The following is a 27,733-nucleotide window of genomic DNA, read 5'->3' as shown; positions in this document are numbered from 1 at the left end:
GCTGAATGGGTTCTGTGGGATTGTCAATTTGTTTTAAACTCAGTTTCAAACAATTTAAAATGTTGGCAGCTGGTGGTTCTGCGTCAATGGTACTCATAAAAATGCTGTTTATTTACACCAAACCTGTTGAAAGAAGTTAAACCCCAGCAATTTGAAGTGCTTTGTTCCAGATTTCACAGATATCACATAATGCAGAATGTAACAGCATATGAAGAGCCCAGACAATTAGTTTTTCAAGGCCCAGAGAGAAACAAAAGCTCTGTAGTGTGTTTTGAGGACGTGGAGCATTATCAGTATTGAATCAAGCAAAGAGGCCTCGTTTGAGCTGGGTAACACTGGCAGCACAGCCGGGTGTGAGAAAGCACCTGACCCCAGAGGTGGGACAGAGCAGTGTCATCTGTGCTCTGCTGCAATGCTTTTTCCCTATAGTACGTATGGGGATGAGAGGGGAAATGGAGAAAATTGTCATGTATTTGATTTGAACACATGCCAGTGTCTGTGTTCTCACTGATATGGACTGATCTGTGGCAACGAGTCTTACAGCTTCCAACAGAGGTGTAGTGAGGTCCCAAATAAAATGCTCCAGCTGTGCCCTGCCAGTGTCTGCAACACTGCTGTTCACAACAAGTCTCCACTCACCAGAATTACCCAGTCCATCGGTTCATTACTCTACCAGGAATATATAAAATAGTGTAATAGGCTTGTATCTCCAATCTGGTGCTCAGTTGGTGTTTAAACCTGTCTTTTTGCCACAGTTTGTTGCCACAACAAGACAAGTGGATCCTGCCCCAGAGCAGCGGGGCAGGATCGTGTTGTGCTCCAGCCCAGAGGAGATTCCTTGCAGCCTAAATAAAAAGGGAATATTGCAAACAAAGGTATAAGTGGGTTGGATTTAAAAACTGGCACTGCACGATGACTAAGCCTCACTCATACCACCTTGCAGACCCAAATCCCTGAGCCACTTCTTTCTAGAGGCTTTGATTTATATATATATTTTTTCCTTTCTATAAACTTTGATTCTCCTTCTTGACAAGTGCAGGAGATACTGCTTTCATCACTTCTGCAAAGGATGAGCTAATGTGTTCTATAAGTTTTTTCTTACACTAAAGAACAACCTTAACTACTTCAATTACATACTTCCTACTTCTATGTCTTCCTTCACCCAGAAAAGCAGGATAATTCCATGCTGTCAACCAGAGACGAGTCTGAATGAGTTATATTTACATTTTCTAGTAGCACTGAGAAAATGAAGTGAATTGTTAGAAAGTCTTCAGAAGGAGAGGAAGAAAACACGGATCTGCAGGAGCAGAGCTGTGTTTGTCTGATCTGTCAGCAGCATGAGCAGTGCCTGGGTGCTGCTGAGGATCCAATGTTCTCTCCCGGCATCCCCAGAGCCAGCTGGGATCTCCAGACAAGTACTATGCAGCTTAACAGGTACTTGGCAAGTAATGGATGGCTGAGCAGGTACAGCTACGTGGGCAGGGAGCAGTTACCGACCCCGGGCTTTCAGAAGGGAACGAGTTGCAAATTTTTCCTCTACTGTTTCATTGCTCTGACACTCAAACCTTTGTATTTCTTACTAGATCTTGGCAGGTATTTCCTAACAGTGAGGTGTGCAATAGGCTGCTGTGTTGTGTTTCAGTCCAATAGAACATACGCCCATAGAGACTGCTATGAAATAGTCATGTTGGACTTCACTGCGCTAAGATGTTGTAATTCCCACCACATTTAACTGAGGATGGAGTGATATGGAAGTCCTGAATGCCTTCCCTTGTTGTGTTTGGATTAAAAAAAAGGAAAAAAGGCTGTACAAGAGCAGCTTTTTTTGATGCTGTTTAACAGCCACTAAATCCCAGACTACTTGGGTTTCACCTCTGCTGTGTCCGTACCATGGTGGAGGGTAATTTGTTTTCTTTCAAAAAGCATTTAGATGATTTTTGCTTGTGAAGGAGTAAGCACAGACTTCCAGAACGGTTTGGGTTGGAAAGGACCAGAAATTCCATCCAGCCCGACCCCCTGCCATGGGCAGGGACACCTTCCACCAGCCCGGGTTGCTCCAAGCCCCGTCCAACCTGGCGTTGGACACTCCCAGGGATCCAGGGACATTCACAGCTTCTCTGGGCAACCTGTGCCAGGGCCTTTCTTCCTAACAATTAATCCAAAGCTCTCTCAGTTTAAAACCATTCAAGGTATTGCAGAAACGCTGCAAACACTTCAGCTCGTTGCTGTTCGCGGGGGTTTCGGCGCAGTCCCGGGGCAGACGCCAAAAGTCACCGACGGGGTTTTGGCAAAACCCCCCACGATTAAAAATGGTCGTTGTCGTGGGCCGTTTTTCCGTGTCCCGCGGGCAGAACCCCCGGGGCTGCGGAGCTGCGGAGTCCGAGCGCTGAGCCGGCCGGGGGGCTCGCTCGGGGCTCCCGGGGGGCGGCGGAGCGGGGCGGGGGCTCGGACCGGCCCGGGGCTGCCCCGGGACCCCCGCCCGGCCGGGACCCCCCTCCCGGCCCGCTGTGTCGGTGCCGGGGGGCGGCAGAGCCCGGCCCGGCGGGTGGGGGGGGGGGGGCTGAGCGGGGCGGGGGGTCCGGGCGGGGCCGGTCCGGGCCCCTCCCCGCTCCAGCCGCTAAAGCCGCGGGCGGCGGGGCCCGGCGGGCCCGGAGCGGCTCCGGCGCGGGAGGAGGACGCGGCTCCCGCGGCCATGCGGGACCCGCCCGGCCCCGCGCTGCGGGCGGCGCTGCCGCTGCTCGGCGCCGCCGTGTCCCTCTGCACAGGTACGGCCCGAGCGCCGGGGGCGGCCCCGGGAGCGGCCCCGGGAGCGGCTCCGGGACGCGCGTTCGCGGGACCCCGCGTGTGCCTCCCCCCGTGCGCCCCGGCCGGGGGGGTTCGGGCTCTCGGTGCGTTCGACGCGGCCGCGCCGACCGAGAACTGGGTCAGCGGGGACTTATCGGAGCGGCCCCGCGCCGAGTCCCTGATCCCTGCGGCTTCCCACGCCATCCCGGGGGATCCACCCGGGGGGCTCCGGCGGCGCTGCTGCTCGGGGGCAGATGCTCAGGCCGAGCGGCGTCGGTGCCGGTGAGAGGCCCCTGTGCGGTGCCGTGCGGTGCCCGCGCCCCATCCCGTCCCACCGCAGCCCGGGCGGGACGGGGCTCCGGCCCCTCGGGGGGCTCCGGGCAGGGTGAGGAACATGCGGCGTCCGGGTCCTTCCGATGCAGGTTCCTTTCTCACGCGGCAGGTGCTGTGGGACACTCCCTCCCCTCAATCGTCCCTTTAAAACCTAAACGCGCGGTCTCAGCGCTCTGCAAACGGCGGTTCCAGAGGCAGTGTACCAACAGAACATTTTACAGTTTTTCTCTTGGGTTTGCTCCAATTTACTTTTCTCTCTGTGATTTCACCAGAGCAGTTCGCTGGTGTGATGCTCATTACACACTTGCAGAGAGGGGAGGTCCCAGCCCCGAGCTGCAGGGAGGGGCTGTGCCCGCTGCCCCATCCAGGTGCTTATAGAATCCCTGCTTTTGGACAGGGAGAAGGAACAAAGCTCAGCGGTGGGGTGTGAAGTACTTCTGTGTAGTGTTGCACATCTGGTAAATCTCTGGTACCTTCACAGGATGTAAAACCTGCTCCATCGAGCTCTTCTCATTTCTGTGGATTTTTAGTATCCAGGTTTGGAAGTGAATCCTAGAAAGAGGCAGTCCCGTGCTGCCCTTGTTTTCCCCCGGTGTGCTTGAATTGAGCCGGAGCGTTGCCACTGCCGTGGCCATCACCTCTCCCCTCTGCAGAGTGCCCAGAGCACTAATGAATCACGTTGCCTTTGATTGGTATTTATATAAAATCTTGCATTGCTTTGCTCTCTGGGGGTGCAGTGCAAGGTCTTCTTACCCTGTTTCACAGCCTGGCTCAGGCGTGGGGGTGTGTACAGCCCAGACAGGCAGACGTGTGGCAACAGAGGGGAGAGTCGGGGTGACTGTCTGGATGGTAAATTCCTTGTCAAGCTCTGCTCAGATGTGACTTAAAGAGCTTTCAGTGCCGGGGACTCTCTTATGCAAACTATTCCAGACCTGGGATCAGTAAGAGCTGTCAGCCCTGTGTTATCTCAGCTGCTTCCCCATGGAGTTTGCACCCTCAGCCCCTCACAGACCGGGACCAGCAGGTTCTTCCTCAGCTCTGTGCATGTGCTGTATTGCACAAAATCCCTGCACTCCCAGTGCTTTGCTGTGTCCCTCGTGTCTCATAGAGCAAAATCTTTCCAAGGGTACCTCACCCGTTCGAGGCTTAAAGTGTCCTTTGGCAGCTTATTCCAACAAAAGTAATTTCTCTGGGTGTCGTTGCCCTTTCCCTGCCCTGCTAATATTAATTTCAGTGCCTGGGCTCAGCTCCTGCCTGCTGGGGTTTGCCAGGGCTGCTGAGCTCTTCCACAGTGGGGAGTTTGAGCACCCAAGTATCCGTTGTCTGAAATGAAGATACTTGCACATGTTAATAAAATCACTCCCCAGATGTTTTTTTTAAGTAATGAAAATTCTGGAACTCTGTGATGTCCCTCATTCCAAGACATTTTCTTCACTTCTGGAATAATTACTTTTCCCCTCTTCTCTACAGCTTTCTAGTTTTTGCCCTGTTTGGTATCTGCCCTTTTTGCAGTACGTTTGTATAGGAAGCTTTTAATCTGCTATTACTCCTAATATTTTCTTTTGGAGCCCTCTCCAGAGGGAACTTCTCCATATTTATCATAGTAGTCCAAGAAGCAGGTTTGTTGGTCTTTTTTAAGATCTGTCGTTGCCCAATTTTCTGTTTTCCTCTTCTGAAGAGATGTGATACAAGAGAATAAGTTTGTCAGGGACACACTGTTGCTTCTGTGTCTGGGGCTGGCTGTTGGAGGCGGATCCCTCTGTGCCCATGGGAGTGGGGTGTGGGTGGCAGAGGGGTGGCTTTGTCCCCCCCAGCCACCACTGCCACCCTGGCAGACGCCGGAGGAGGGAGGGTGGGATGCAATGGGCAGCTGTGGGGTTCAGGACTCTCAGGTGGAAACTGTTGCTTCTGTCATCAGCTGTGGTAGGTTCTGGAAACCTCTATGCACACGTGGGATTGTTCAGGACTTGTTGGATGCTCTTGTGCTTTATCCCAAGGGGTTGCACGTGCAGCGTTGGAGAGGGTGGTGAGGAGAGGGTGGTGAGGAGAGCTTCCTCCTGCCCCTTGCAAATGTGCTGCCAGTGATGTCTGTGCTGCCCAGGAGCTTTCGAGTGAGTGGGAAATGGTGAGCAGCTGACTCTATTAATCTTCTAAATATTATCTATGTTTTTTTATAGAATCTTCACACCTCCAGAATTGCCTTTGGCATGTGAGCCCAGTTTCTCAATGTGTGCCTGGTCCCTCTTGCTATCTGTCCTGCAACTCCTTCTACTTCTCATGTGCCTTTTTGAGGCAGGTGAGGGGAACTGATCTCAAAGGCAGAACAGGTCTGGATCTCTTCCTGGTGTCTGTGAGCTGAGGAGTTCTCCAGTGCTCCCCAGGGAGGCACAGCCCTCTGTTCCCAGGGGGGAGGGATGATAGTGGACTGGTCACTGCTCATGTACAGTTGAAGCTCTTTGTTCTCCTGTATGATTTGGCTTTCCTCTGGCTTTTGGTCCCTCAGGATGGGGCAGTGGTGGAGTCCCTATTCCTGGAGGGATGTAACAGCTGTGTAGATGTGGCACTTGGGCACGTGGGTTAGTGGTGGCCTTGGCGGTGCTGGGGGATGGTCTCAGAGGGCTTTTCCAACCCAAACAATTCTGTGATTCCATGGTAAGATTGCTTTGCAATGCTCTGAAGTCAGTCCTGCCTTGTCTATCCTCAGCAACCCCTTTTGCTTTCTTATTGCTTCCCCTCCCTCAGCAGCACTCAGCCCCTGTTCCTGTGCCACAGCCTTGTACCACGTGGCTGCTGGTTCCCTCTGCCTCGTCCCTCAGCTGCTGCCAGACAAACAGGCCACTCTGGTGGAGATCAGAGTGGCTCTGCCTGGTGGCAGCAGAGTTTGCCCTGGTCAGTTCCCAGCAGTTGGAGAACAGGGGCCTGTACCAGACCCACACCCACCCTGTGGCACCTTCACCAGCGCCTGCTCCAGTTTTTGTCCTGGCTCCATCACCAGCAATGGGCTGGGCAATGGGAAGCATCCAATCTATAGTTTTTAGGGTCTCCTTTGAGCCCCTTTGTTCAACAGTGAAACTTTTGTCACCTGGAACCCTCCCAGGAGTGAAGTGTCCGATCGGTCAGGTCCAGGTGTGTGTCCTGAGGTGTGGGAATGTCCCTGCCCAGCAAAGGTGGCCTGGGGACAGCTGTGTCCTGGCACTGAGTCTGCACCTGAGGAAGGGGACCCAGGCAGTGTGGAAAGCCCACACGCACATTAATTCCCAGATCTCTTATTTGGGAATAAAATGAAAGTGTATCTAGAAGGGCACAATATAGAATGACAGTACAGAATGATCGAGGATGGAAATGTTCTGGATATTCAGCCCTTCCTCCCATTACAGAATCACAGACTGGTTTGGGTTTGAAGGGAGCTTAAAGTCCATCTCATTCCAACCCCCTGCCATGGGCAAGGACACCTTTCACTGGATCAGGTTGCTCCAATCTCCATCCAGAAAGACAATTAATTGCTGCAGGACCATTTAGATATTTGCTTCCCCATTTAATTTTTAAATGCTCTACTTTAGTTATGGTTGGTAGTGCTGGATTATGATTTAATGGAAGATTAATGCCCTGGTAATCTGTGTAGTAAAAGAGTCTGTTGGAAGGTAGAACCTTGTGTGGTTCTGACATACAAGGTCTCTGGTAGAACCTTGAGTGGGTCTGGTTTTGCTCCCGCAGAGCTTTCGGTTCTTCCCGTCAACCCTGTGGATCAGTCACCTTGTGCCAGCTGTACACTCAATTCTTTCCATTTAACCTTTGAGGCTGCACTGTGTCTGCCCACATGTTTTAATTGCTTGCTGCTTTCATGAAGCTGGTGTTTAAACTCCTATTCTTCCATCTGCTGTTCACATGTAGGATCATTCTTGTTCCTTGGCTATCTAGTTGTCATGTAGCTGAAGTTGACATGATAGAAAAGGGATGGAAGCACACAAACCCATCTTCTATTGGCACCTTTGTGTTAGTTTGTTGGGAATTGGGGGCTGGTTCCATTCTTCCTGCTCTATAAGGTCATTGCACAATGTGTCTGCCTGTCCTGGGTCTTTTCTGGCAGTCGCACCGAAAACTAAAAGGCAGAAAATGTTGCTTTTTAGGTAAGTCAGGCAGGTTATTTTCTACTCTGAAGAGCAAGTCATGCTGTCCTTGATTCATAGTGGGGCTCATCCAAAAATCTGGTGAGTAGTCTCAGCTTCTGTGGCAATAACAGCGGAAAAACCATCCTTGAAAACCACTTATGTCTTAAAAATGCCAGCCCCAGGGAACACCTGTTCCTGGGGTTCCTGTATCCAAAAATTGCTTTCCTTGTGTGTCTGCTGATGTGGGAATCCTTCCCTGCCACCTCGGCTGGCTCTTGGTTTCTCCTGCTGTTTGTGGGGTCCTGTGGAGTGCCAGCTGCCCACAGGAAGGGATGTGGCCCTGCACACCTCTGTCCTTCAGCCTGTCCCAACTCCTGTCCCTGTGGAAGGGAGCCCACTGTGTGTCCTGTCCTGCTCTGCCCTGGCCCTGCCTCGGCTCCGCAGCCAGCCCTGGTGGGACAACCCACCCATGGTCCCACTGGGGCTGCTGGGTTTTGGGGAAGGCCAGGACAAATTTATTATGACTGATGGAGAGTTCCAAGCTCAGAGAACTGGGACCATTGGTGGCCAGGTTTGGGTGCCTGGCATAGACCTCTGCAGCCCTGGAGTGTTTCAGTCGTTCACTTTGTCCTAATTTCTTAACAGAGAATGGAATGTTTTAAGGGAATTGTTGTGCTTGAGTAAATAAAGGAGTTGTGTTCATTACCAGATTGAGTGACTTATTTTGAAACTTGAGGAGCACATTTTCATCCTGCCCCTTTGACCCTTTTCCTTTAGCACCTTCACAGTCACTTTATTCCATTCCCTGGTTTCCAGGATGGTGGGAGTCCCAGCTTTCCTCCGGTGACGGTGCATCACTGATGGAACTGCCAGGACTGTCCTTGGGAAGGGGTGGGTTATACACGGACAAGTTTTTCCAGTGGAGGAAGTTGTCATGAATAACCAGGAGCAGCACTGAGGCTTTCCTGGTGGAGCAGCACAGATAAGGCACAAATTCTGGCAGGTGCTGTGTCCCTGGGCACGTCAGCAGGGATGGGGATACAGGCTTGGCAGAGCTGGAGTTGTTGCACGGGTGTCTGAGGAGCCACGGGTGGGGCACAGCAGGGGTGTGACACTGGGGGAGAGCTGATGGGGTTTGTTACCTCCCCTGTTCAGCAGGATGGGGAGTGGGAAAAGCTTTCCCAAGGGAAAAGTATGGATCTTCCCAAGGGCATGTTCACAAGGACCCAGGCTCCCCTTCTGATTCCACAGTGGGGAGTCAGCTGAAGTAGCACAGGTGCAAGACACCCATCCTTTCATAGTTATATTTTAAGATAATCTTTCTGCTCTACTAACAAAGGGTTCTGGAAGGACACAAGTGCTCTTGGAAACACTGTCAGGGGTTTGTATGTGGTGTGGCATTTCTATCCATTTTTCTACATGAGAAGTCAGTCAGCAGCACAGGCAGGTATCTGGGGAACCCAGGGCTTCTGCTTTTGTAGAATTATATTTAAAGTGATCTGTGTAAATCTTCTGGGAAGGAAGCATCTCATCTTTACCAAAACTCCAACTCTGGTCTTGTCTCTGAATAAATTTAGCTAGTTTTCCTGTTTTTTTTTTCCCCTCTGTGAGGGTAGCATTTAGTAGTGCAGAGCCTTAACATTCTGGCAGTGACTGTCTTGGCTTGGTCAGGGTGAGGATACAGAGCCCTTCATCCATCCTCATCTCTCTCATGTTCACAGGGCTCAGAGGAGCCACCCTGGAGGTGCTCAGGACTTGCAGGAACAGGTTTTTGATCAGGTCTGCTCTGAAGCAATCTGCAAAATACAGAATATGGATAAATCTGTCAGTTATCCACTGTGGATGACATCATAATTTCCTATTTTATTTTTAGGCTGTGAGAAGAAGAGAAAAACAGTGTAATGATGTGTCTGAATCCTCGAAGAACTTGCAACAATATCAGACTCCTTTCCTCAATAATGCTTTTATTTTGCAGTTTTGGTGATGACGTGTCTGTTTTCTTCCTGCTAGATCTCTAATTTATTTGAATCTGATGAGTCTTGCTCCTGGCAGCTCTTCTAGGAGCAGGGTAATGTCTTTAAGAGAGATTCAGCTGCTGTGCTGGGGGTGATAGATGGTGCTCATTCTGGTGCCAAGGGAGAGCTGAGGCAGCAGCTCCTGCCACACCCTCACCAGGATAAACATGGACATATGGTGCCAAGGCAGTTTGTTGTGGGCCCAAGCTGAAGATAAACGCCACAAGCTGTGATTTGAGAAGGGTGGCACAGGATGGAGTTTGTTGTAAAGAAAACAAAGAGTGTCACAGAAACAGAAATCAGAGTCATGCTGACGTCTGTCAGGACTTCTGTGCTCCTCCAGGGACTCTGAGATCACACAGTCATGGAATAGGTTGGGTTGGAAAAGCCCTCTAAGATAATTGAGCCCAACCATTCCCTCAGCACTGCCAAGTCCACCACTAACCCATGTTTTACTTTTCAAGTCTGTTATACTGAAATGAGAGAAACTCTCGTTTCATCCCCCCCTCCCCCAGTCCCAAATGGGTTATGGACAAAACTACTCTTCTAAGTAGAGCAGGGTTCAGTCTGGCAGAGTTACAGCTGACCCAGGAAGGGTGCCTGGACAGGGTGCCCCATCTCAGGAGGATGGGGAGGAAGGGTCTGTTGTTCTGCCTTGTCCATCGTGGGGTGCCGGGGGCTGTGTCTTGGTGATCCCCCAGCTCGGTGCTCTCACCCCGTTGGCTCTGGCAGGATGGGGTGGTGCTGGTGTGGGCAGGTGGCTGGGATGGGGCTGTGTCACTGGGAGTCAGCAACAGCTTCCTCACCAGGAGCCCTTGGTAGTGTTTAACACTTGGTATAATGAATGTGCTGTGTCTAAATGCACAGGTCAAATGGAGCCTGTGCCCGTGTCTTTGTCCTCAGCATTGTCTGAGGTGGTGTCTGGAGTGGTGAGAGCTGAGAACACAAACCCAAACCTCTGTCTCTCCAGCTCAGCAAGAGGCAGCTTTCACAGGAACTGCTTTTTGTGGTGGTCAGTCTTCTCCACCGAGCAAGACAGATGATATCTATAAAATTCCCTGGGGCCAAGATTAAAAAACTTGTCATGTGTGAGTGTTGGGGACCTGTGCTGCTGGGGATCTCCTGGGACTGGCCTCCTCCTGCAGCCCGGGAGCCCGTTTGCTGACCTCAGTGCCGGCATGGCCCCGTGCCGGAGCTCCCCTGGGGCACTCGTGCTCGGCCAGCCGGCAGGGCCGGGCCATGGGGCTCTGCTGTCCCAGGGGGCTCTGTCCTGGGGGGCTGCTGTCCCAGGGGCCTCTCCCGACCGCTGGCCCCTGTTTTGCAGGCCTGCAGTGCGTGTGCCAGCTGTGTGAACACACCAACTTCACCTGCCAGACGGAGGGTGCCTGCTGGGCCTCGGTCATGCTGACCAACGGGCGCGAGGAGGTGGTCAAGTCCTGCGTGTCCCTCCCAGAGCTCAACGCCCAGGTCTTCTGCCACAGCTCCAAGAACATCACCAAGACCGAGTGCTGCTACACCGACTTCTGCAACAACATCACCCTCCGCCTGCCCCTCGGTGAGTGCCTCGTGAGCGCTGCTGTGACACCCGGGGGTGGGGACATGCTGGGCAGGGGCCATGGCCAGGGCAGCCAGCTCGTGGGGGCTTTAATCTGTCAGTAAAACAGCAGCTGGTTTTGTCCCAGCTTGTTTCAGACAGGAAAATCTAAACTGCAGCTCTGGGGGAGAGGGAATTTCTTGCATCTTGTAAAGGTCTCCCACACACTGCCCTTGGGTCCCATGAGCACTAAACATGAAGATGAAGGGAGGATGTGAAGGTGTGCTCTCAGGCACATGGTGGGGTGCTTGCTCTGTCCTGTGCACGGCCAGGAGTTGGACTCAGTGATCCTTGTGTGTCCCTTCCAACTCAGGATGTTCTGTGATTCCATGATTCTGTGATTCCATGAAGTGTCTGAAGAGAACTTGTAACCTCACAGGTTTTATGGGCTGGACTATCTTCAGGGAGTTTGTGATTTGAACTGGCATTAGGCTGGATGTTGGAAAGATGGTACCTGAAGCACTGGTGAATTAGGAATCGTGAGGAGCCAGGAGCTGTTATCTGGGGTCTTGCAAGGGAATAACAAAGCCTCTGCCCTGCCTGAGGCCTTCCAGCATCTCCACATCTCCACACACAATGGAAAACGTGCAGTGTGTGAGTCTGCCAGGTCCAAAGTTGTGTAATGAAGTTGACTCAGTGCTTTTTAAAAATAAATATTTACACTATTTTTAGGTTTAATATTTTTGACTCTTCTTCCCAAGATTTGTGTTTAATCCAGGCTTTTTTGAAAAACCTGTAAAATACACTACTTTATCAGTGGATACCTTTTTCTACTTACATCAGTGAGAGATGTTACAGGTAAAAATGTACAAAGTAATATGTAATTTACAATTATAACTTGAATTTAAGCTGCTGTTGTATAGTTCTGAATGGAATTTGAAAGGCTGTTGCTATGTCATATAAATATAGGAGGGCAAGCCTTGGGCCCTGTCACCTCTTGCTGAACCCTGGTACCCAACCTCACCTGTCCTATGGGGTAGGAATAAGGATTATTTAAGTGTTTTTCTTTCAGTTGACTACAGAAGGGACACCCTAATTGTGGTTATGCTCTAGAAATAAAGCACCATGCTGGTTTTTTTCCAAGCTGGGATGCTGGTATCTTAGGTTAAAGCTATTTCTGGAGGAGCAGTGGAGGCACATCTGTCATCCCAGTGCTTCAACTGGCAGTTGCAAACCCTCTAGTTTTGTATTTCAGTACCCCCCAAAAAATGACTGAATTCTTATCCTGAGCCCTTTGCTCTAAACATTTGGGAGAACTCATGTCAGTCAGAAATGTAACAGTGCCAATGTGGTTTGTGTGCCTCTCTCTCTCTCTTTTTTCATAACTATCTCTATCTATCTCTATCTATCTATCTATCTATCTATCTATCTATCTATCTATCTATCTATCTATCTATCAATCTATCTCTATTTTTCTATATCAAACTCCTTATAAATTTATCTATTTCTTCGTATCTATCTATCTCTTTAGGTGTATATATATGTTATATATCTACCCACTTCCCTGCCAACCTGTCTGTCTCCACTATGCAGATTCTAGTCAGAAAGTGGAGCGTGTGGGCATGAAAAACTTGCTTTTAGGCAGGATTGACTCTCCTGGAGGAGGAGAAGCCCTGAGAAGGTCCAGTGTGGTGCCCATCCCTGCCAGGCGAGGCAGGACCTTTGTGTCCTGCTGGGACACAAACCTGTCCTTCAGCTCTTCTCCAGGCTTGGAGCAATCTGGGCTAGTGGAAGGTGTCCCTGCCCAGGGGACAGGGGTTTGGAACCAGGTGGGCTTTAAGGTCCTTTCTAACCCAAACCATTCTGGGATGCTGTGACTGTGGGTAATCACCAAGGGGTTTTGTTGTAAAGGTACCAGGAGTGCCTGGAAAACAGGGAGATGATCCGCAGGGTGAGGATCTCGGGGGGCAAAGGGCAGTGTGTGTGCTCTGGTGCCTGAATTCCCGTGGCAGAGCTGCAGGTGGCAATGCCCTGTCAGAGCAGGGTCTGGTTGGTGCCCTGGGGGACAGGAACTGGCTGTTCATTTGAGTTGGGATTTTTGTTTGTTTGTTCTTTGTTTGGCTGGTTTTTGTCTGTTTGTTTTTACAATGTCTGAAAATACACATCTTTAAGGACAGATTCAACCTGGATCTCTGCTTTTTATACCCTCCTTCTTGTGGGCAGGGATTTCATTGCAGTATTTTGCATTAGCAGGAGAAAGTCTCAAAGTGCAGGATGAGTTTGCTGTAATTGTTTTTTTTTTTAATGTGTTAACCTGGATTCCTTTTTGGGCTTCTACTGGTTTAACTGGGATACTTTCTGCCCCAGCTCAAGGTGAGCTTCCCCTGTCAGTGGGATGTCACAGCAGGGCTGAGAAAATGCTCTGTGTGCTGCTGCCTTGAAGGACCTCCCTTTGATAAACCATGCCCTGCACATCCCTCACTCTCATTTTCTCTGCAGAACTCACCTCGTGCCCTCAGTGTGGAACAGGCTGGTTTGAGCAGCTGTGGGTCAGATCCAGAAGGCTCTTTGAGTTGTAGACTTGTGTCTCACAGGATTTTCGGGCCATATTTAAGATCTGGGAGACAGAGCTTGTGATCTCTGCCCCCACTCCCCTGTGAGTGGGGTCTGTAGTCATGGTTGAAGCTGGAGAAACTTAATTTTAGGCTCTAGCCCAAATTGTGTGTTTTTGAAATGGTTTAAAAGTATTCTGTAGAGCTGACTAGAGACCCCTATTAATGAAATAGATTTTCTTACTGCCTTGGAAAGAACATGTAATTTGCCCCCCTGAGTAGCCTAGAAACTTGCACACACAGAGTTCAGAGCTTTTGGAAACCTTAAAGTGCTCATTATGAATCAAAAGTAAATGGCTGTGTGTGAGAATGTCTGTTCCATTGGAGAGGAAAAAAATCCTTCCTTTTTTTTTTTTTTTTTTTTTTGCTGCCTATAAGTACTATTTTATTTACACAGATTGGACCATAACTACTCCATGTTGTGAAACTGCTGAGTGCTGCCAGATGTGCTGCCTTTGGTTCACACATGGCAACGTGTGTCAGCTTCTATTCTTGGTTAGTCAGTCAATGAACAGTACATTCAGAATAGGATTGCAAAATGGGATTAATGGTGTTGTTTTGCTGGCTTTGGGTGGTCCTGAGGGATTGTCTGATTTCCCCAAGAGTCTGACCTTACCCAACTGCTGTGGATGTCACCACTCTGGTGTGGCCTTTAAGGGCACCCCGGGCGTGGGGTGTGTGTTGTGTTTGTGGTGTTTGTCACTCTCCTGTGTGTGCTTTGGGCTGTGGGGAGCCCCTCGACCCCCGAGGGGTGTGTGCAGTGCTGGTCCTGGCCACGGGCCGTTTGGTGCACGGGGTCAGGGTTGAAGATGGCCCTGACTATAATACAGGAATCACAGTGCTGGTTTTTGAGATATTTCTGCTAGAAAGAGTGCTGCTCTGGAGTGGAGGGAGCTGCAGAAAGGAGGGAAGAGAAGGAAGGAGCTGGAAGGTCTGGGAGGGGTGCAGGACAGTGGTGACCACACGCTGTGAGAAGGGGCTGCTGCAGAGCCCATGCTGAGGAGGTGGGAGGACTCTCCAGCCGAAGGTGACACGGGCTGTGGCCAAGGCTCCCAGCAGGAGCAGGAGGAGGACCAGGAGCTGCAGGTGTAGGATGTTCTCCCAGGCTCTCTCCCACTGCTGGTGTTTGGCATCTGGCACCCACCATTCCCACTGGAGCTGATGGCCAGGCTGGAAGGGCAGGTGTTTTCCAGTGGGAATGCTGGTCACTGTGCTGGCAGCAGGGACCATCACTGCTCCAGTCTGGGGCACTGAACCCATGGGCCAGCTGTGCACTGCTGAGAGTCCTCTGCTGTTCCCTGAGGAGTGGGATGGGATGGGATGGGATGGGATGGGATGGGATGGGATGATCTGAGGCGGTGGTGTTGGGCGGTGGTCAAGAGACCAAGCTTCCTGCACAGAAGGTGTGTGGGGAAAGACTCCATGTCTTACAGGAATGGGATCTGTCTCATGGCCAGGATGACTGCGGGCAATCTCTGACCCTGCCACGCCGTCCCCCGCAGCCCCTCCCTGACGTGTTGCTCCAACCCCGCTCTTGTGTTCCCACAGCGTCGGAGTCCCCGGGCAGGGCCGGCCCCAGGCCCGTGGTGCTGGCGGTGACGGTGGCAGTGCCGGTGTGTGTGCTGGTGCTGGTGGCAGTGCTGGCCGTGTGCACCTCCCGGGGCCGCCGGCGCCGCGCCCGCCGCGGCCACAAACCACCCAACGTGGAGGAGCCCCTGTCCGAGGGCAACCTGGTGAGCTCCGGGAAGACGCTGAGGGATCTCATCTATGACATGACCACCTCCGGCTCTGGCTCTGGTACGTGGGGTGCCCTGCACGCCGAGGGGCTTTGGGCCGATGCACGTGGCCACCCCTGACGGCAGTGACGGGGCTTCGTGTGCTCCTCTGCTGTCAAACTGCAAAAGTTCTGCTCTTTGTTGGAATGGAAGAGTTAAAAGAGCGAGCTCGGAAATCAGATTCAAGTGTGACACCCAGTGCTGCTGGCTGATAAGGAAAGGTACTAAACTCACCTGAGTCAGGATGCTGCTTCTGAAATTTTTAGTGTTTTATTGCAAAATAACTTTACCCAAAATTCTTTTTCTGAGCAGAATGTCCACCTTTCTAACATTTTTCCTGTTTCTGATATTCAGTCTACTGTGGTGCCTCCATTGCAATGGAGAAGTTTTTAAACCAAAGAAACACAAAAATGAGGTGGAATTAATATATTCCAGCTCATCTGGCCAGTGGCACATCTGGGGTGTACAGCCCAGCTTTCCCTAACTACAGCTTTTATTGAAAAATACGTAGATTGTGCTTGCTTTTATTTATAAGTGAAAAATGTAGGAATGGTGCCTAATTTAGTTGACTTTATTTCCATGGGCTGCATACCTCTGAGGATTAAGTTGTTGTTCTTCCCTAACACTTTTTCACAGCTATAATGAGCAGACTTTGGCTTTATTTACCCTGAAGTTTTAACTCTTCCCAGCCATCCCTGAGCCAGGAACAGGGCTGGACTTGTGCTGATCCAGAGCCCCGAGCAGTGGTGCAATTTGATCTGATTTCAGCCAAAATCAAGGCTGTCTTGATTTAAAAAAAAATATAAAAAGTAATAATTATTTTAAGTCCCCAGAAAACACAGAATCAAACCAAACAAGGTAAAGGTTATGGCTGGCAAAGGATAGTGGAGCTGCTATGATAATTTATCTTTATTTTTGAAAATATCAGTCAGAGGGAAGCAGCTAATTGACTGTAGGACAGCTGCAATTCCTATCAAACCAAGTGGAATAGTTCAGGCCTATTTTTAAATTTTTATTGGGGCTTTTTAATGTTTTTTAAGTATATGGACACTGAAAAGTAACGTCTAAAAGGCTGAGATATTAGTGGGGAGAGGATTTTCCCCTGGCAGTCTTGGAAAACAAAGCCCTGAGTGCAGCTCACTGGGAAAGGGCAGCGTTGGGATTTGAAGATCACAGTTGAGCTGTTTCCCAAGTACCTGTCTCTCCTTTTAACTAGGTTTGCCCCTGCTCGTCCAGAGAACCATCGCCAGGACGATTGTCCTGCAGGAGATCGTGGGGAAAGGCCGGTTTGGCGAAGTCTGGCGTGGGAAGTGGTGCGGGGAGGATGTGGCTGTGAAAATCTTCTCCTCCAGGGACGAGCGGTCCTGGTTTCGGGAGGCAGAGATTTACCAGACGGTCATGCTGAGGCACGAGAACATCCTGGGCTTCATCGCTGCCGACAACAAGGGTACGGGGCGGGCGCGGCAGCGGGGGCTCCATCCTCTTGCAGGGCTTTTCAGCCTTCATAGTTCTGGGGTTCTCCATGGTGGCCTTGGCAGTGCTGGGTTAATGGTTGGACTCAACAGTCTTAGAGACCTTTCCAGCCCAACTGATGCTAAATCCTGAGTGTCTGTCTCAGAATAGCTTTCGCTGCCCCCCCATCTGCAGCACCACCTCGAACCGCGCGCTGTCCTGAGCTCCCTCCCGGTGGGACAGCCTGCACACCTGCTTGTTTGCATTCCATGCAAAATGGGAAGGCTTTCCCCAGACAGTGTTTTTAATAATCTTGCTTCCTCCGGGTAGATAACGGGACGTGGACTCAGCTCTGGCTTGTCTCCGAGTACCACGAGCAGGGCTCCCTGTTTGACTACCTGAACAGAGGCACGGTGACAGTGGAGGGCATGGTCAGGCTGGCACTGTCTGTGGCCAGTGGCCTGGCCCACCTCCACATGGAGATCGTCGGCACACAAGGCAAGTGCTTCCTTCCCACTTGTCCTTTGAGCATTGTAAGGTGCTCCAGTGTTGTTTGCAAAAACATTTATGGGTGACGTGGAATTGTGAAGCATTTTCCAAACTGTTAACACCAAACAGTGTGTGAGCGCTGCAGGGGAACAGGGATGTCACCTTCCCACTTCTACTGTCTGCACTTCCTCCGTGGCTTAGCTGTGGGAGCAGCTGTGCTAAAGACAAGTGAGCGCTAACGAAGGAAAAATTAGGAAAAACTTCTTCCCCAAAAGGGCTGTCCAGCTCTGGTACAGCTGCCCAGGGCAGTGGTGGGGTCACCATCCCTGGAGGGATTTAAAAGCTGTGTAGATGTGGCGCTTGGGGACAGGGGTTAGTGGTGGCTTTGGCAGTGCTGTGGGTACAGTTGGCCTCAATCATCTCGGAGGGTTTTTCCAAGCCAAGCCATTTGATGATTCTGTAATTTTCTAAATTAATTTGAAGGGTGAACTTCCGGTTTCTTTTCTTGTGTTTTATTCTTGAAATACAGATATTGAAACAAAAATGCCATCAAAGTTTTCTTTTGAAGTTGACGGCATTCAGCAGAGCTTTGCTTGCTCAAAACAGGCTTCAGTGTTTCTATAGGGGATAGTAACAAAATTGAATAAAACTGGTTTTACATCCTTACTCATCATATTAAAATCCACACTGTTCTTATCAAAATTGGAGGTGGTTTCTCTCACTGTGAACAGGGAAGCCAGCGATCGCACACCGAGATCTGAAGTCCAAGAACATCCTGGTGAAGAGGAACGAGACCTGTGCCATCGCCGACCTGGGCCTGGCGGTGAAGCACGACTCGGTGCTCAACACCATCGACATCCCCCAGAACCCCCGCGTGGGCACCAGGAGGTGGGTCAGGCACTGCCAGCCCCCAGACGGGCTCACTCTGTGGGGATGGCTCCTCCCAGCCCTCCCCTCCATCACTGATGTCCCCTCCACTCTCGCCATCGGCCGGGGGTCCTGCAGACCCTGTCCCTCCACCCCGGCTGGGTGGGAGGGGAAGGTGGTTGCCGTTCCCATGGAATGGAGCTCCCTGTCCCACGTGGGATGTGGCTCTGGCACGGACATCATGTGTTGGTCACTCCACATGCTCTGGGCCTGGTCAGGGCATGGCTCCAGTGCCATGAAGGGTCACCTGGCCCTGGCACGTGGCAGGGCAACCATGGCCTTCTGCAGGAGCTAAACTGCCCCTGTGTGCTCCAAAGGTACATGGCTCCCGAGATCCTGGACGACACAATGAACACGAACATCTTTGAGTCCTTCAAACGAGCAGACATTTACTCCCTGGGGCTGGTGTACTGGGAGATAGCCCGGAGGTGCTGCATTGGAGGTGAGGTGCCTTTTCATACCATCACAGAATCCCAGAGTGGTTTGGGCTGGAAGGGACCTCAAAGCTCATCTCGTTCCACCCCCTGCCATGGGCAGGGACACCTTCCACCAGCCCAGGTTGCTCCAAGCCCTGTCCAGCCTGGCCTTGGACACTTCCAGGGATCCAGGGGCAGCCACAGCTTCTCTGGGCAACCTGGGCCAGGGCCTCCCCACCCTCCCAGCCAGGAATTCCTTCCCAATATCCCATCTAAACCAGTTTGAACACATTCCCCCTTGTCCTGTCCCTCCCTCCCTTGTCCCCAGTCCCTCTCCAGCTCTCCTGGAGCCCTTTAGGCCCTGCAAGGGGCTCTCAGCTCTCCCTGGAGCCTTCTCTTCTCCAGGGGAACCCCCCCAGCTCTCCCAGCCTGGCTTCAGAGCAGAGGGGCTCCAGCCCTGGAGCATCTCTGTGGTCTCCTCTGGACTGGCTCCAACAGCTCCACATCCCTCCTGTTCTGGGGACCCCCGTGCTGGCTGTAGCTCATTTTGTGATCCACACCACTTTTATCTTCAGTAAAACCAAAGCACTCCCAGTTACTGCAGCACTAAGTGGGGACAGAAGATGTCATGGAGTCGTTGTCCAAGGTGGCCCTGAAAGTTCTTCTGTTCTCTCTCATTGCTTTTAGAAACAATTAGAGTTTATTGTGGAGCAGGTACTTTGTATGTTGTATTACCTCCACAATAAATGTTCCCTAGGAATCACTGAGGAATACCAGTTGCCTTACTACGATGTTGTGCCTTCTGATCCTTCAATAGAAGACATGAGAAGGGTTGTCTGTGAGCAGAAGCTCAGACCGAATATTCCAAACCAGTGGCAAAGCTGTGAGGTAAAACCAGTTCTCTGGTTTATTTTAGTTTATTTAGTTTAACTTCGTTTATTTATTATTATTAGTTTAGTTTAGTTTCTAGTTTATTTTTTCTAGTTTTATTTTATCATTTATATTTTCAAATTTAAATTAAAGCAGAATTTTTGAGTGAGAGACAGGGTGCCCAGCCTCTCCTGAATTGAGATGTGTCAGATGTGTAGCTCTCCTTCAGCTCTCAGGTCAGCTCTTTGCACCAAGTGCTCAACTCTCTTAAACGTGGATCTTCACTAATGCTGCTGCTGTTGTGTCACTGTTTCAGAGAGCTGCACTTCATTTTCCTGTATTGCACTTGCGAAACAAAGAGCGGGAGGTGCTGGTTGTACTCCTGACCTATTGTTTGCTCCTTGGGAGGGGCAGAGGAGGGGCAGGCACTGAGCTCTGCTCTGTGGAGATCAGGAACAGCACCGAGGGAATGGCTGGAGCTGTGTCAGGGCAGGCTCAGGTTGGATCCCAGGGAAAGGTTCTTCCCCCAGAGCACCCTGACCAGGCTCCCCAGGGCAGTGGGCACAGCCCCAAGGCTGCCAGAGCTCCAGAGGTTTTGGATGATCCTCTGGGGCACAGGGGGTGACTCTGGGGCTGGGCCTGTGCAGGGTGAGGAGCCGGAGCGGCTGACCCCCGTGGGTTGTGTCTGTGTGTGCAGGCGCTGCGGGTGATGGGCCGGGTGATGCGGGAGTGCTGGCACGGCAGCGGCGCCGCCCGTCTCACCGCCCTGCGCGTCAAGAAGACCGTCTCGCAGCTCTGCCTGCAGGAGGACTCCAAAGCCTGACCGACCTCCCCGCGCCAGGAGACGGGAAGGAATTGTGCCGTTCACCTTTCCACGTGTGATAGTATTTTTATTTCTGGTCTACCTCAGATAAGGTGGTTCAGTATTGCAGTGCCCGGAGCAGAGCACTGACCTCGAGCGTCGTGTCCGGCCGTGGGAAGAGGCAGCTTGGGACTCGAGTTCGGGTTTGGTACAGCAGGTCCATGACTCGCTTTGCTTTTGTGAGTAAACTGGACACCAGGCGAGTCACAGGAAGGAGGTTAAAGCATCACAACAGTGTAAAAATACCTTTTGCTGTTGCACTTTTCATCCTCGTCAGACCCCAAATGCCCTGGAAATGTCTGGTGTTGGTTAAAGCTGTTTGCAAAAAAAAACCTCATGTTCTGTCCTCAAACCAAGTAGAAGACCAAATTTAACCCAGCTTTTTACCTATTTTTATGCAAGAATCTGAAAAGGGGCTATCAGTAAAAGCAATTAAAAAAGATGGAAATTCCACTTAGCATGTACCTTGTGAACAAAACCATTGAGTCAGTTCTCTATTAATATTTATATTTAATGTCTTGGTTTCACATACAATATTATGGTTAGGGTTTGAGTTGTTTATTCTGTTCATTTGTTCGTTGAACAGATCGACCAAGGAATAACTTTTCTTTCTAACAGTTTTTAGAAGAAATAATAGAGGCAATACTTTTCCATTAGTTATGTAGGGATGAAGTGGGAGAAATTCTACCTAAACTGAGAAAATATTTATTTTTAACAATATCTTGCTAATCACTGGTAACATTTTTTTTAGTGCCTTTTGATGTGTTGGGGGAAGCTTTAACAAAAGCCAACACAGCCTTTTCAGAGGTTTCTTATGGAATTCTGTAACAGCACCAGGCTGGTGACGAGTATTATCATCTCTGATCATGTTTCCATAATACCACAGCCATCAAAGCGAGGTGTTGTATCAGAATTCACTGATGTTCTGGCATTTTGTGAACTGATGCTTCTGCCCCACTCCATGGCCCATGTATTTGAATATAGTGTTCTAATATATTTAATAGCCAAAATTATACATTTCATAATCATATGGTTCTTTAAATCTTTAAATCCAGCTGGTCCATGGAAATTAAGCCCAAAGATGTTTCCAGAATAGCAGAGCTCTGAAAAAATCTTGTGTAGCCCACGCAGCTCCATTGCAGTCAGTTGTTGGCTGATCACAGATTGTCAGATCAATCTCTGGGGTAAAATCTCTTTAATTGGAACTGTTGCAGGGGAAAATGGGTTAAACTTTTACTGAGTGGGGTGGTCTGTAGTATCAGCACTCTGGGTTTCTTCCTGACACACATCTCCAGGAGCTGTGGATCCTTTATGGCTGTTAATTGCCCGTAAATAGGCTCTGATGCAATTTACCTGTTTGCACGGGTGCTTGTGTTAAACAATGTGGGTCTTTCTGTGGTCTGGAGCTGAGCAGTGGAGAATATTTCCCTTAAATTACTGGTAGATTTTTCTCCAATGTGGTTTCTGAGATATAATCAAAGGTGTCTCAGAGATTTGGGCCAGATTGGATGGGGCTTGGAGCAACCTGGTCTGGTGGAAGGTGTCCCTGCCCATGGCAGGGAAGGGAACGAGATGGGCTTTAAGGTCCCTTCCAAGCCAAGCCATCCTGTGATTTAATTCTTATGTGCTTCAACTGCATGAACTACCCTGTAAAGCTCAGTAGATGTGACTTTCTAGGCTGTTGGAGGAGTAATTTTAGCATGATCCAAAGCATGGTGCTGACTTGTGTATCAAAACATTTGCAAACCTAAGATCCAGCATTTGTTCTTGTAGTACTTAAGTTGAAAAAAATTCCTTATCTTAGAAAGGAACAATCGAAGATACTTTTTTTTTAAGTGGGAAAAGGGTTTCAGTTTTCAGTTGCCGTTCTGGAGTCTCTGAAGGTTGTTGTTCAGCCCTATAATTTGAACAAGACCCTTTTGGGCCTGGCTGGGAGGTGTGGGTGGAGGATTCTCAGGCTCAATGCCCTTGCACAGCTCCAGCCCCAGGGATACTTTAACCCTTTCCCTGCACATATCTCATGGTATCAGACATTATAGTCTGTTTGTCCTGGCGTTTCACCTAACTCAGTATTTTTGCACTGGTTTTCTTTTTTCTTTTGTTGTTGAGAGGCGAATGTGTATTTTGGTGAACCAGAGTTAAAACATAACCGAACCAAGGGCTGATGATGTTGTATTGAGCTCTGAAATGTTTGCAAACTCTACATTCCTTTAAAAAAACCCAAAGAACCATTGTTTTAGTGGCCTTTCCCCTCCATGTGGATCTGTCCAGTTCTAATTTAAGCACAGAGGTTATGCCAAGACACTTCTGTGCGTTTTAGGGAGGCTTAGGTTTCCTCAGAGGTTACAATGTTCCCGCTAATCTTCACTTAAAGCACAAGTTCTTAAACTCATAAAAATTTTCAAGGTCAAGGATGCTCAAACCCCATCACCACATTCAGCCTCTCCTAATTGATGCTTCTAGTTGGAAGGAGTTACTAATATTTTATAGTTTGCTTCTAATAACAACCTAAAGCTTAATGCAGGGATTATGGACTGAAAGGGAAAGTTAATTAATGTTTCCTCGAGCACCGAATTGTTTTGTGTTTCCTGAGCTGCTGCCCCCAGGCACCCCTCGAGAAATTCAGGCTGTAATCTCCTCTGCACTTTGGTACTTTTATTATTTGCACTTAACCAAGGTCGTTCCCTCGTGTAACCCTATAATGAACCCTACAATATTTTAGTCGTTGCTATGTCACTTCTTTTCTTGGTAATAAATTCAGGAGTTATAGATGAATTTATTTAGAAATATGTCCAGTCCCTACTACAATAGGTCTGGACTTTGAGCAGGCCACGTTCTTGTCTCAGTCCCTGTCTGCCCAGAGCTCCTGTGCCACTGGTGGACTGGGGGCTGTCCCCAGCAGGGGTGTCCTGGGGGCCGGAGGGTTCACAGGCACAGAGGAACAACCTCATTTTTGTGTTCCTGAAGGTGATGGCCCAACTCCCCCTGCTGTGGTTCCATGGGGGTCTGTGAGGCTGTTCTGGGGCTGTCCTTGAGGTGTCCTTGGGGAGTCCTCCCCCAGCAGCACCGGGAGCCAGTCCCCTGCCCTGCCCTGCGCTGTGTGTCTGTGATTCCAGGAGCATCCCCACGGGCTGTGGTACCCCGATCCCCCAAAAGCTTTTAGGGACAGATGTCCAAGTTCTGCTCTAACAGGCAGAGCAGTTTATGAATGTACAGGGAGTAAGACTGAGGTACAATATATTTCTGCAGAATATAAGAAATGTGCAATAAGTTGTAGCTTACACTGAATGTATTTTTGGATGAATGGACTAGATGTATTTTGGATGTAGCTGTGACGTTTGTGTCTAAACCTGCTGCTGTTCTCAGTTCCTAAAGAGAAATGTGTCATATTTTGTCAATCTGCAAACCACTTCCTGAGTTGTCTGTTTTTAAAAGAAGCATTAATATTTTACCTGGAACATTGTAGTATTTCTGAAATAAGTAGAGTGGTGGCAGTGCTCAACCCTCGTCTTGTGAAATACGTGATCTGTGTACACTGCAGAGTTATTTTTAAAACTATTGCTAAAGTTATTGCTTGATATTGCAGCTGCCTGGATGTAAATAATGGTTTAGCTGTTGTATTTTGTACGCGGATTTTTCACCCCACATACTTTGGGGAAGACGTGGCTATTTTAATAAATTCAGTGTACTCTGCCCTGGTGTTCCTGTGAAGTGTAAAATTGTTTCTGTGAGGGCAGAAGGGTTGAGCCTGTTCCAGGTAACTTGTAGATGTTGGAGGTTTCAAACTGAAGCAAAGTTCCTCTGCCAGCATGTGCCCCCAGCCCCTTTCCTGGCTGTGCTGGGCTGGAGGACGCTTCCCAGGGCTCCCAAGGTTCTGCAGGGACTGGGAATGGGCATGTTCCTGGCAGCCACTGCTTCCTCGACTTCCCATCACTGTTCCCGGCTGACGTGTGGCAAAATGAGCAGTAAGTCCTGCCTGGAGGGGCATCCAACACCCCTCCCAGGCTGCTGTGCTGGTGGGCAGTGCTGGGGCAAGAGCTCTGCTCCTTCTGGCACCTGCTCGTCCTGGTGTTTGTTGGACACGGTGACACACGAACATCCAGCTCCTGCTGCCAGCTGTGCTTGTTCTGGATGAGGTGGAAACAGCTGCAGGCCCTGGTGCTGAGCTGGAGCACTCCCTGTGCCCTCCTGCTTCCCTGCCTGGGACACAGCCCATGCTGTCCCACACTGAGCAGCCTTCCCAGAGAAGGGCTGGTGGCTTGTACCCGTAGGGACCTTCGCTCAGGGCTCTGCACCCACACCCGTGTGAGCTCTGACTGAGCTCCCTGTCATACAACACTCCCTGCATTTGTTCTTCCAGCTATTGGTGTAAACCTGAGTGGGACCTGCTCACCCTGAGCACCTCAGTGCTAGTCTGTGTGCTTGAAAATGCCCCTGACGTAGCCACAATCTGGGGGTTTAAATCAGGTTTTATTTGAATTTCAGGCATGTCAAAATGAAATCTGCCACGCTGTGACCCAAGAAACTTTTGTGGCTTTTGAAAGAAACTGTGGGCTTTTATTTTTTTTCCTTAAAAAGACCACTGTATTATAGCAATTACTTGTGAATTCTTGCTCTTTGGTCCCAGTGTATCTCCAGGAAGGCGGCATTCCACGGTGCTGGCTGTGCAGATTTGGCAGTCGGGGCTCTGGAGCGGATCCCGACGGAACGGCAGCAGCCGGTGGCTCATCGGTGAACGTCGGCTGCCATCCCCTGGCCACCGCCGCGCCGGGTGGGCGTCTGTCGCACGGGAGAGCAGTGCTGCGTTTCCAGCAGCCTGGGAAATTCCTGTTTCCCAGAAACACCCTTCTCCAGCACACCTGGGTGGAGGAGGAGCTGCCCCTGTGAGCCAGGTGGGTGCTGTGCCCTGGCCGCTGCATCCCGGCTCGGTGGCAGCAGAACACCACGGGCTGTCACCTGGGGAGAGGTGTTCAGGTGTTCATGAGAAATCGCTCGGTGGAGGGTTTGGGATAATTCCTCGTTACCCTGTTGGGTAAACCGACTCCCCAGGAGCCATTGGAGCACAGCTGGTAGCACAGGAGAGGAGCCAGCTCCCGGGTCCCTGAGGGTTTGTGTCCTGCAGAGGATGGCTCCTCTCTCCTTCCTTCTGCCCTGGTAAGGTGAGTGTGGGCAGAAACCCTGAAGGCACTGTAGACCTGGAGGAATGGGTGTTCCACCCCTGGAAGCTTTCAAGGTCAGGTTGGACCGGGCTTGGATCGACCTAGTCTAGCGGGAGATGTGCCATCGCTCGGGCCCTGACACGGAGCGAGCGCCGTGCTGGGGAGGAGGCCGGGGCAGGGCATCCCTGTGATCCCAGCGGGGTCTGACTCGTGCTCCGCTCTGCCTCCGGCTCGGCTCCGGGCGGCTCTGAGCGGGGCCGGCGAGGGGCAGGCGGGCTGCGAGGGAGGGGGGCGTGCCGGGGTGTGGGGTTCGTTGTGGGGGTGTGGGGTGTGTGCCGGGGTGTGGGGTTCGTTGTGGGGGTGTGGGGTGTGTGCCAGGGTGTGGGGTGTGTGTCGGGGTGTGCGGTGTGTGCCGGGGCTGTGGGGTGCCTGGCAGGGGTGTGGGGTTCATTGTGGGGGTGTGGGATGCCTGCTCGGGTGCGGGGTGCGTGGATGGTGTGGCGCGCGGGTCAGCAGAGCGGGCGCGGGGCTGCTGGGGCAGCTCGCACCAAGGTCCTGCTTTGTGCTCTGATGGGAGGTTTCATTTGTTTCTGCCCTCAGCTTGTTTACAGATGAGTCACTGGGTTTCAGGAACGTCAGAGAGGGCTGCCGGAGGAACCGAAATGTGCTTTGTTTGTTACCAAAGCACTCACCGGGGGGACCGTGAGCAGGAAAAGGGGAAGCGGCTTTGAGTCACCCGCTCTCCGCATTGCTCAGCGTGCAAGTCAGGAGATGCCCCTCTGGGCTACAGCTGCTTCTCTCAGGAAAAAGGAGAGAGCTTTCCCCCTCTCCTGCAGTGCTTTTTAAACATCTATTTTCTGCACCTTAACCCAGAGGGGTTCCCCCAAGGAACTCGAGATGAAGGACAGACCTTTAAACTCGTTGCTGCAGAGCTGCTGTGGTGTGCAACACTTCCCTGTCCCCATCGAGGCACAGGGACTGCAGGGACTCCTCTACACATCAGCCACCAATTCTCCTCCAGGTGTGTGGAGCAGATGTTTCCTGACAGGATGTTTCTCTGCTGCAAGATGCCAGGTTTTTGAGGGATGAACATTTAGGATGGGGATGTACTGACACTTCAGCCATCCAGGGCAATGAGTGGATCCCCTGGATCACCATGCCAACATTTTCCTGGCACTAAGAGCTCCTCTGCACCAGCAAATGTCAGACACCTCCTCCATGGACACCCATCCCTGCACCTCTGTGTTGAGCTGTCGTGACAGCACTTGCCAGCCTGCACTGAACTTCCTCATGGCTGGCAGAGACAGAACCCCCTCACCCCACAGTCCTGGCTGCCCCCTCCTCTCCCTGTGCCCTTGCCAGCCTTTCCTCCCAGGACTGGGGGTCCCAGGTGTGTGCAGCACTATCTTGAAAAGGTGAAGAAAAAGGCTTTACTCAGAAAATGACTGTAACTTGTGCATTTGTATTACTTCTCTATATTGATAGCAGTGGTCCTGCTTTTCCCCATGCAGGTTCACATCCAAGCCAGGGCCAACTCTGGTTGCTTTGTGCAGTTGCAGTCCCTGGTATTTGTCCATCTGTCTCAACAAAAAATGGCACAGTGTGTTTCAGATGAGTCTGTTGGGTTGTCCAGCCTGTACCAGTGGCTGCTCCAGGTCACTGACAGCCAGCAGTGCCAGCGGCTGGGACCCAGGGCTCCAGCCATGGCTGCAGGGCTGCGTGCCAGGGGTGGCCCCTGCTCTGTGGGTGTTTAGGACTCGGCTGGGGTGACTGCCAGGGTTGGCAAGCTGTGCTGCTGCCTGCCTGTCCTCCTTCTGCATTGCTGACCTGTGACCTAGGGGCAGTGGGGACAGGCAGCCACCCCTGTGTCCCACCCAGGCCCGGGGCTGCTTCCCATGCTTCTCCATCACACCCAGGATCAGGGAATCCAAAGCTTATTCAAAGCTACAATGAATTGACAACAAACAATAACTGCAGAGAAAAAACAACCCTGCCAGAAGTTCTCAGACTCATAAATCCTCCTCAACATATTTGCTGCTGGGACAAAATCCTTTGCAAGACAGGAACCCCCTGCAAAACTTGATTTTAGGATGACTGCTGGGCAGTCGGTCCACGCTCTGACTGGTGCAGATCAGAGCGAGACTCCGGTTGGGATCACTCTGCTCTGGGATGGACCAATGGCTTAGTGGCCCTGGTGGCTCCCTGGCTGCTGGCATGTCATGCCAACACCTAGGGAGGGTCTGCAGGGCGCCTGGGGGTGTGACCACCCCCCCTGCACTGGTGGACTCAGTGTGTGGCCCTGTCTGGGCACAGCGTGCCTGCCCTCCTCTTCACCCCCCTGTCACCCCTGCATCTTCCTCGGGCCTGGTCATCCAGGACAGGGATGACATCTGGCC

General features: G+C 51.1%; 1 protein-coding gene across 2 annotated transcripts; it reads left to right on the top strand.

Moving 5' to 3' along the window:
• The first annotated feature begins 2,664 nt into the window (after nt 1–2,664).
• On the top strand, nt 2,665–26,788 carry ACVR1C (activin A receptor type 1C). 2 transcript variants are annotated; one of them, XM_027734602.2, is made up of 10 exons: nt 2,665–2,765; nt 10,566–10,796; nt 14,936–15,184; nt 16,379–16,609; nt 16,945–17,112; nt 17,835–17,991; nt 18,348–18,472; nt 19,204–19,334; nt 20,014–25,070; nt 25,938–26,788. In XM_027734602.2, the coding sequence occupies exons 1-9, from the start codon at nt 2,693–2,695 to the stop codon at nt 20,137–20,139; spliced, it is 1,491 nt and encodes a 496-aa protein (XP_027590403.2). In that variant the 5' UTR covers nt 2,665–2,692; the 3' UTR covers nt 20,140–25,070; nt 25,938–26,788. The 2 variants fall into 2 exon arrangements, with proteins under 2 accessions (XP_027590403.2, XP_039236440.1); XM_039380506.1 differs by having other exon boundaries at nt 20,014–25,337.
• The last annotated feature ends 945 nt before the right edge of the window (nt 26,789–27,733 follow it).

This window comes from Pipra filicauda, unplaced genomic scaffold (genome assembly GCF_003945595.2).
Source record: "Pipra filicauda isolate LSUMZ 115617 unplaced genomic scaffold, ASM394559v2 scaffold196_size3971931_pilon, whole genome shotgun sequence".
Taxonomy (NCBI): Eukaryota; Metazoa; Chordata; class Aves; order Passeriformes; family Pipridae; genus Pipra; species Pipra filicauda.
This window is presented reverse-complemented; position numbering and strand designations above follow the sequence as displayed.

Coding starts and splice junctions, on each gene's coding strand:
- ACVR1C (XM_027734602.2), top strand. CDS start 2,693: ATGCGGGACCCGCCCGGCCCCGCGCTGCGGGCGGCGCTGCCGCTGCTC. Junction 10,797..14,935: donor CACCCTCCGCCTGCCCCTCG/GTGAGTGCCTCG, acceptor GTGTTCCCACAG/CGTCGGAGTCCCCGGGCAGG. Junction 15,185..16,378: donor CACCTCCGGCTCTGGCTCTG/GTACGTGGGGTG, acceptor CCTTTTAACTAG/GTTTGCCCCTGCTCGTCCAG.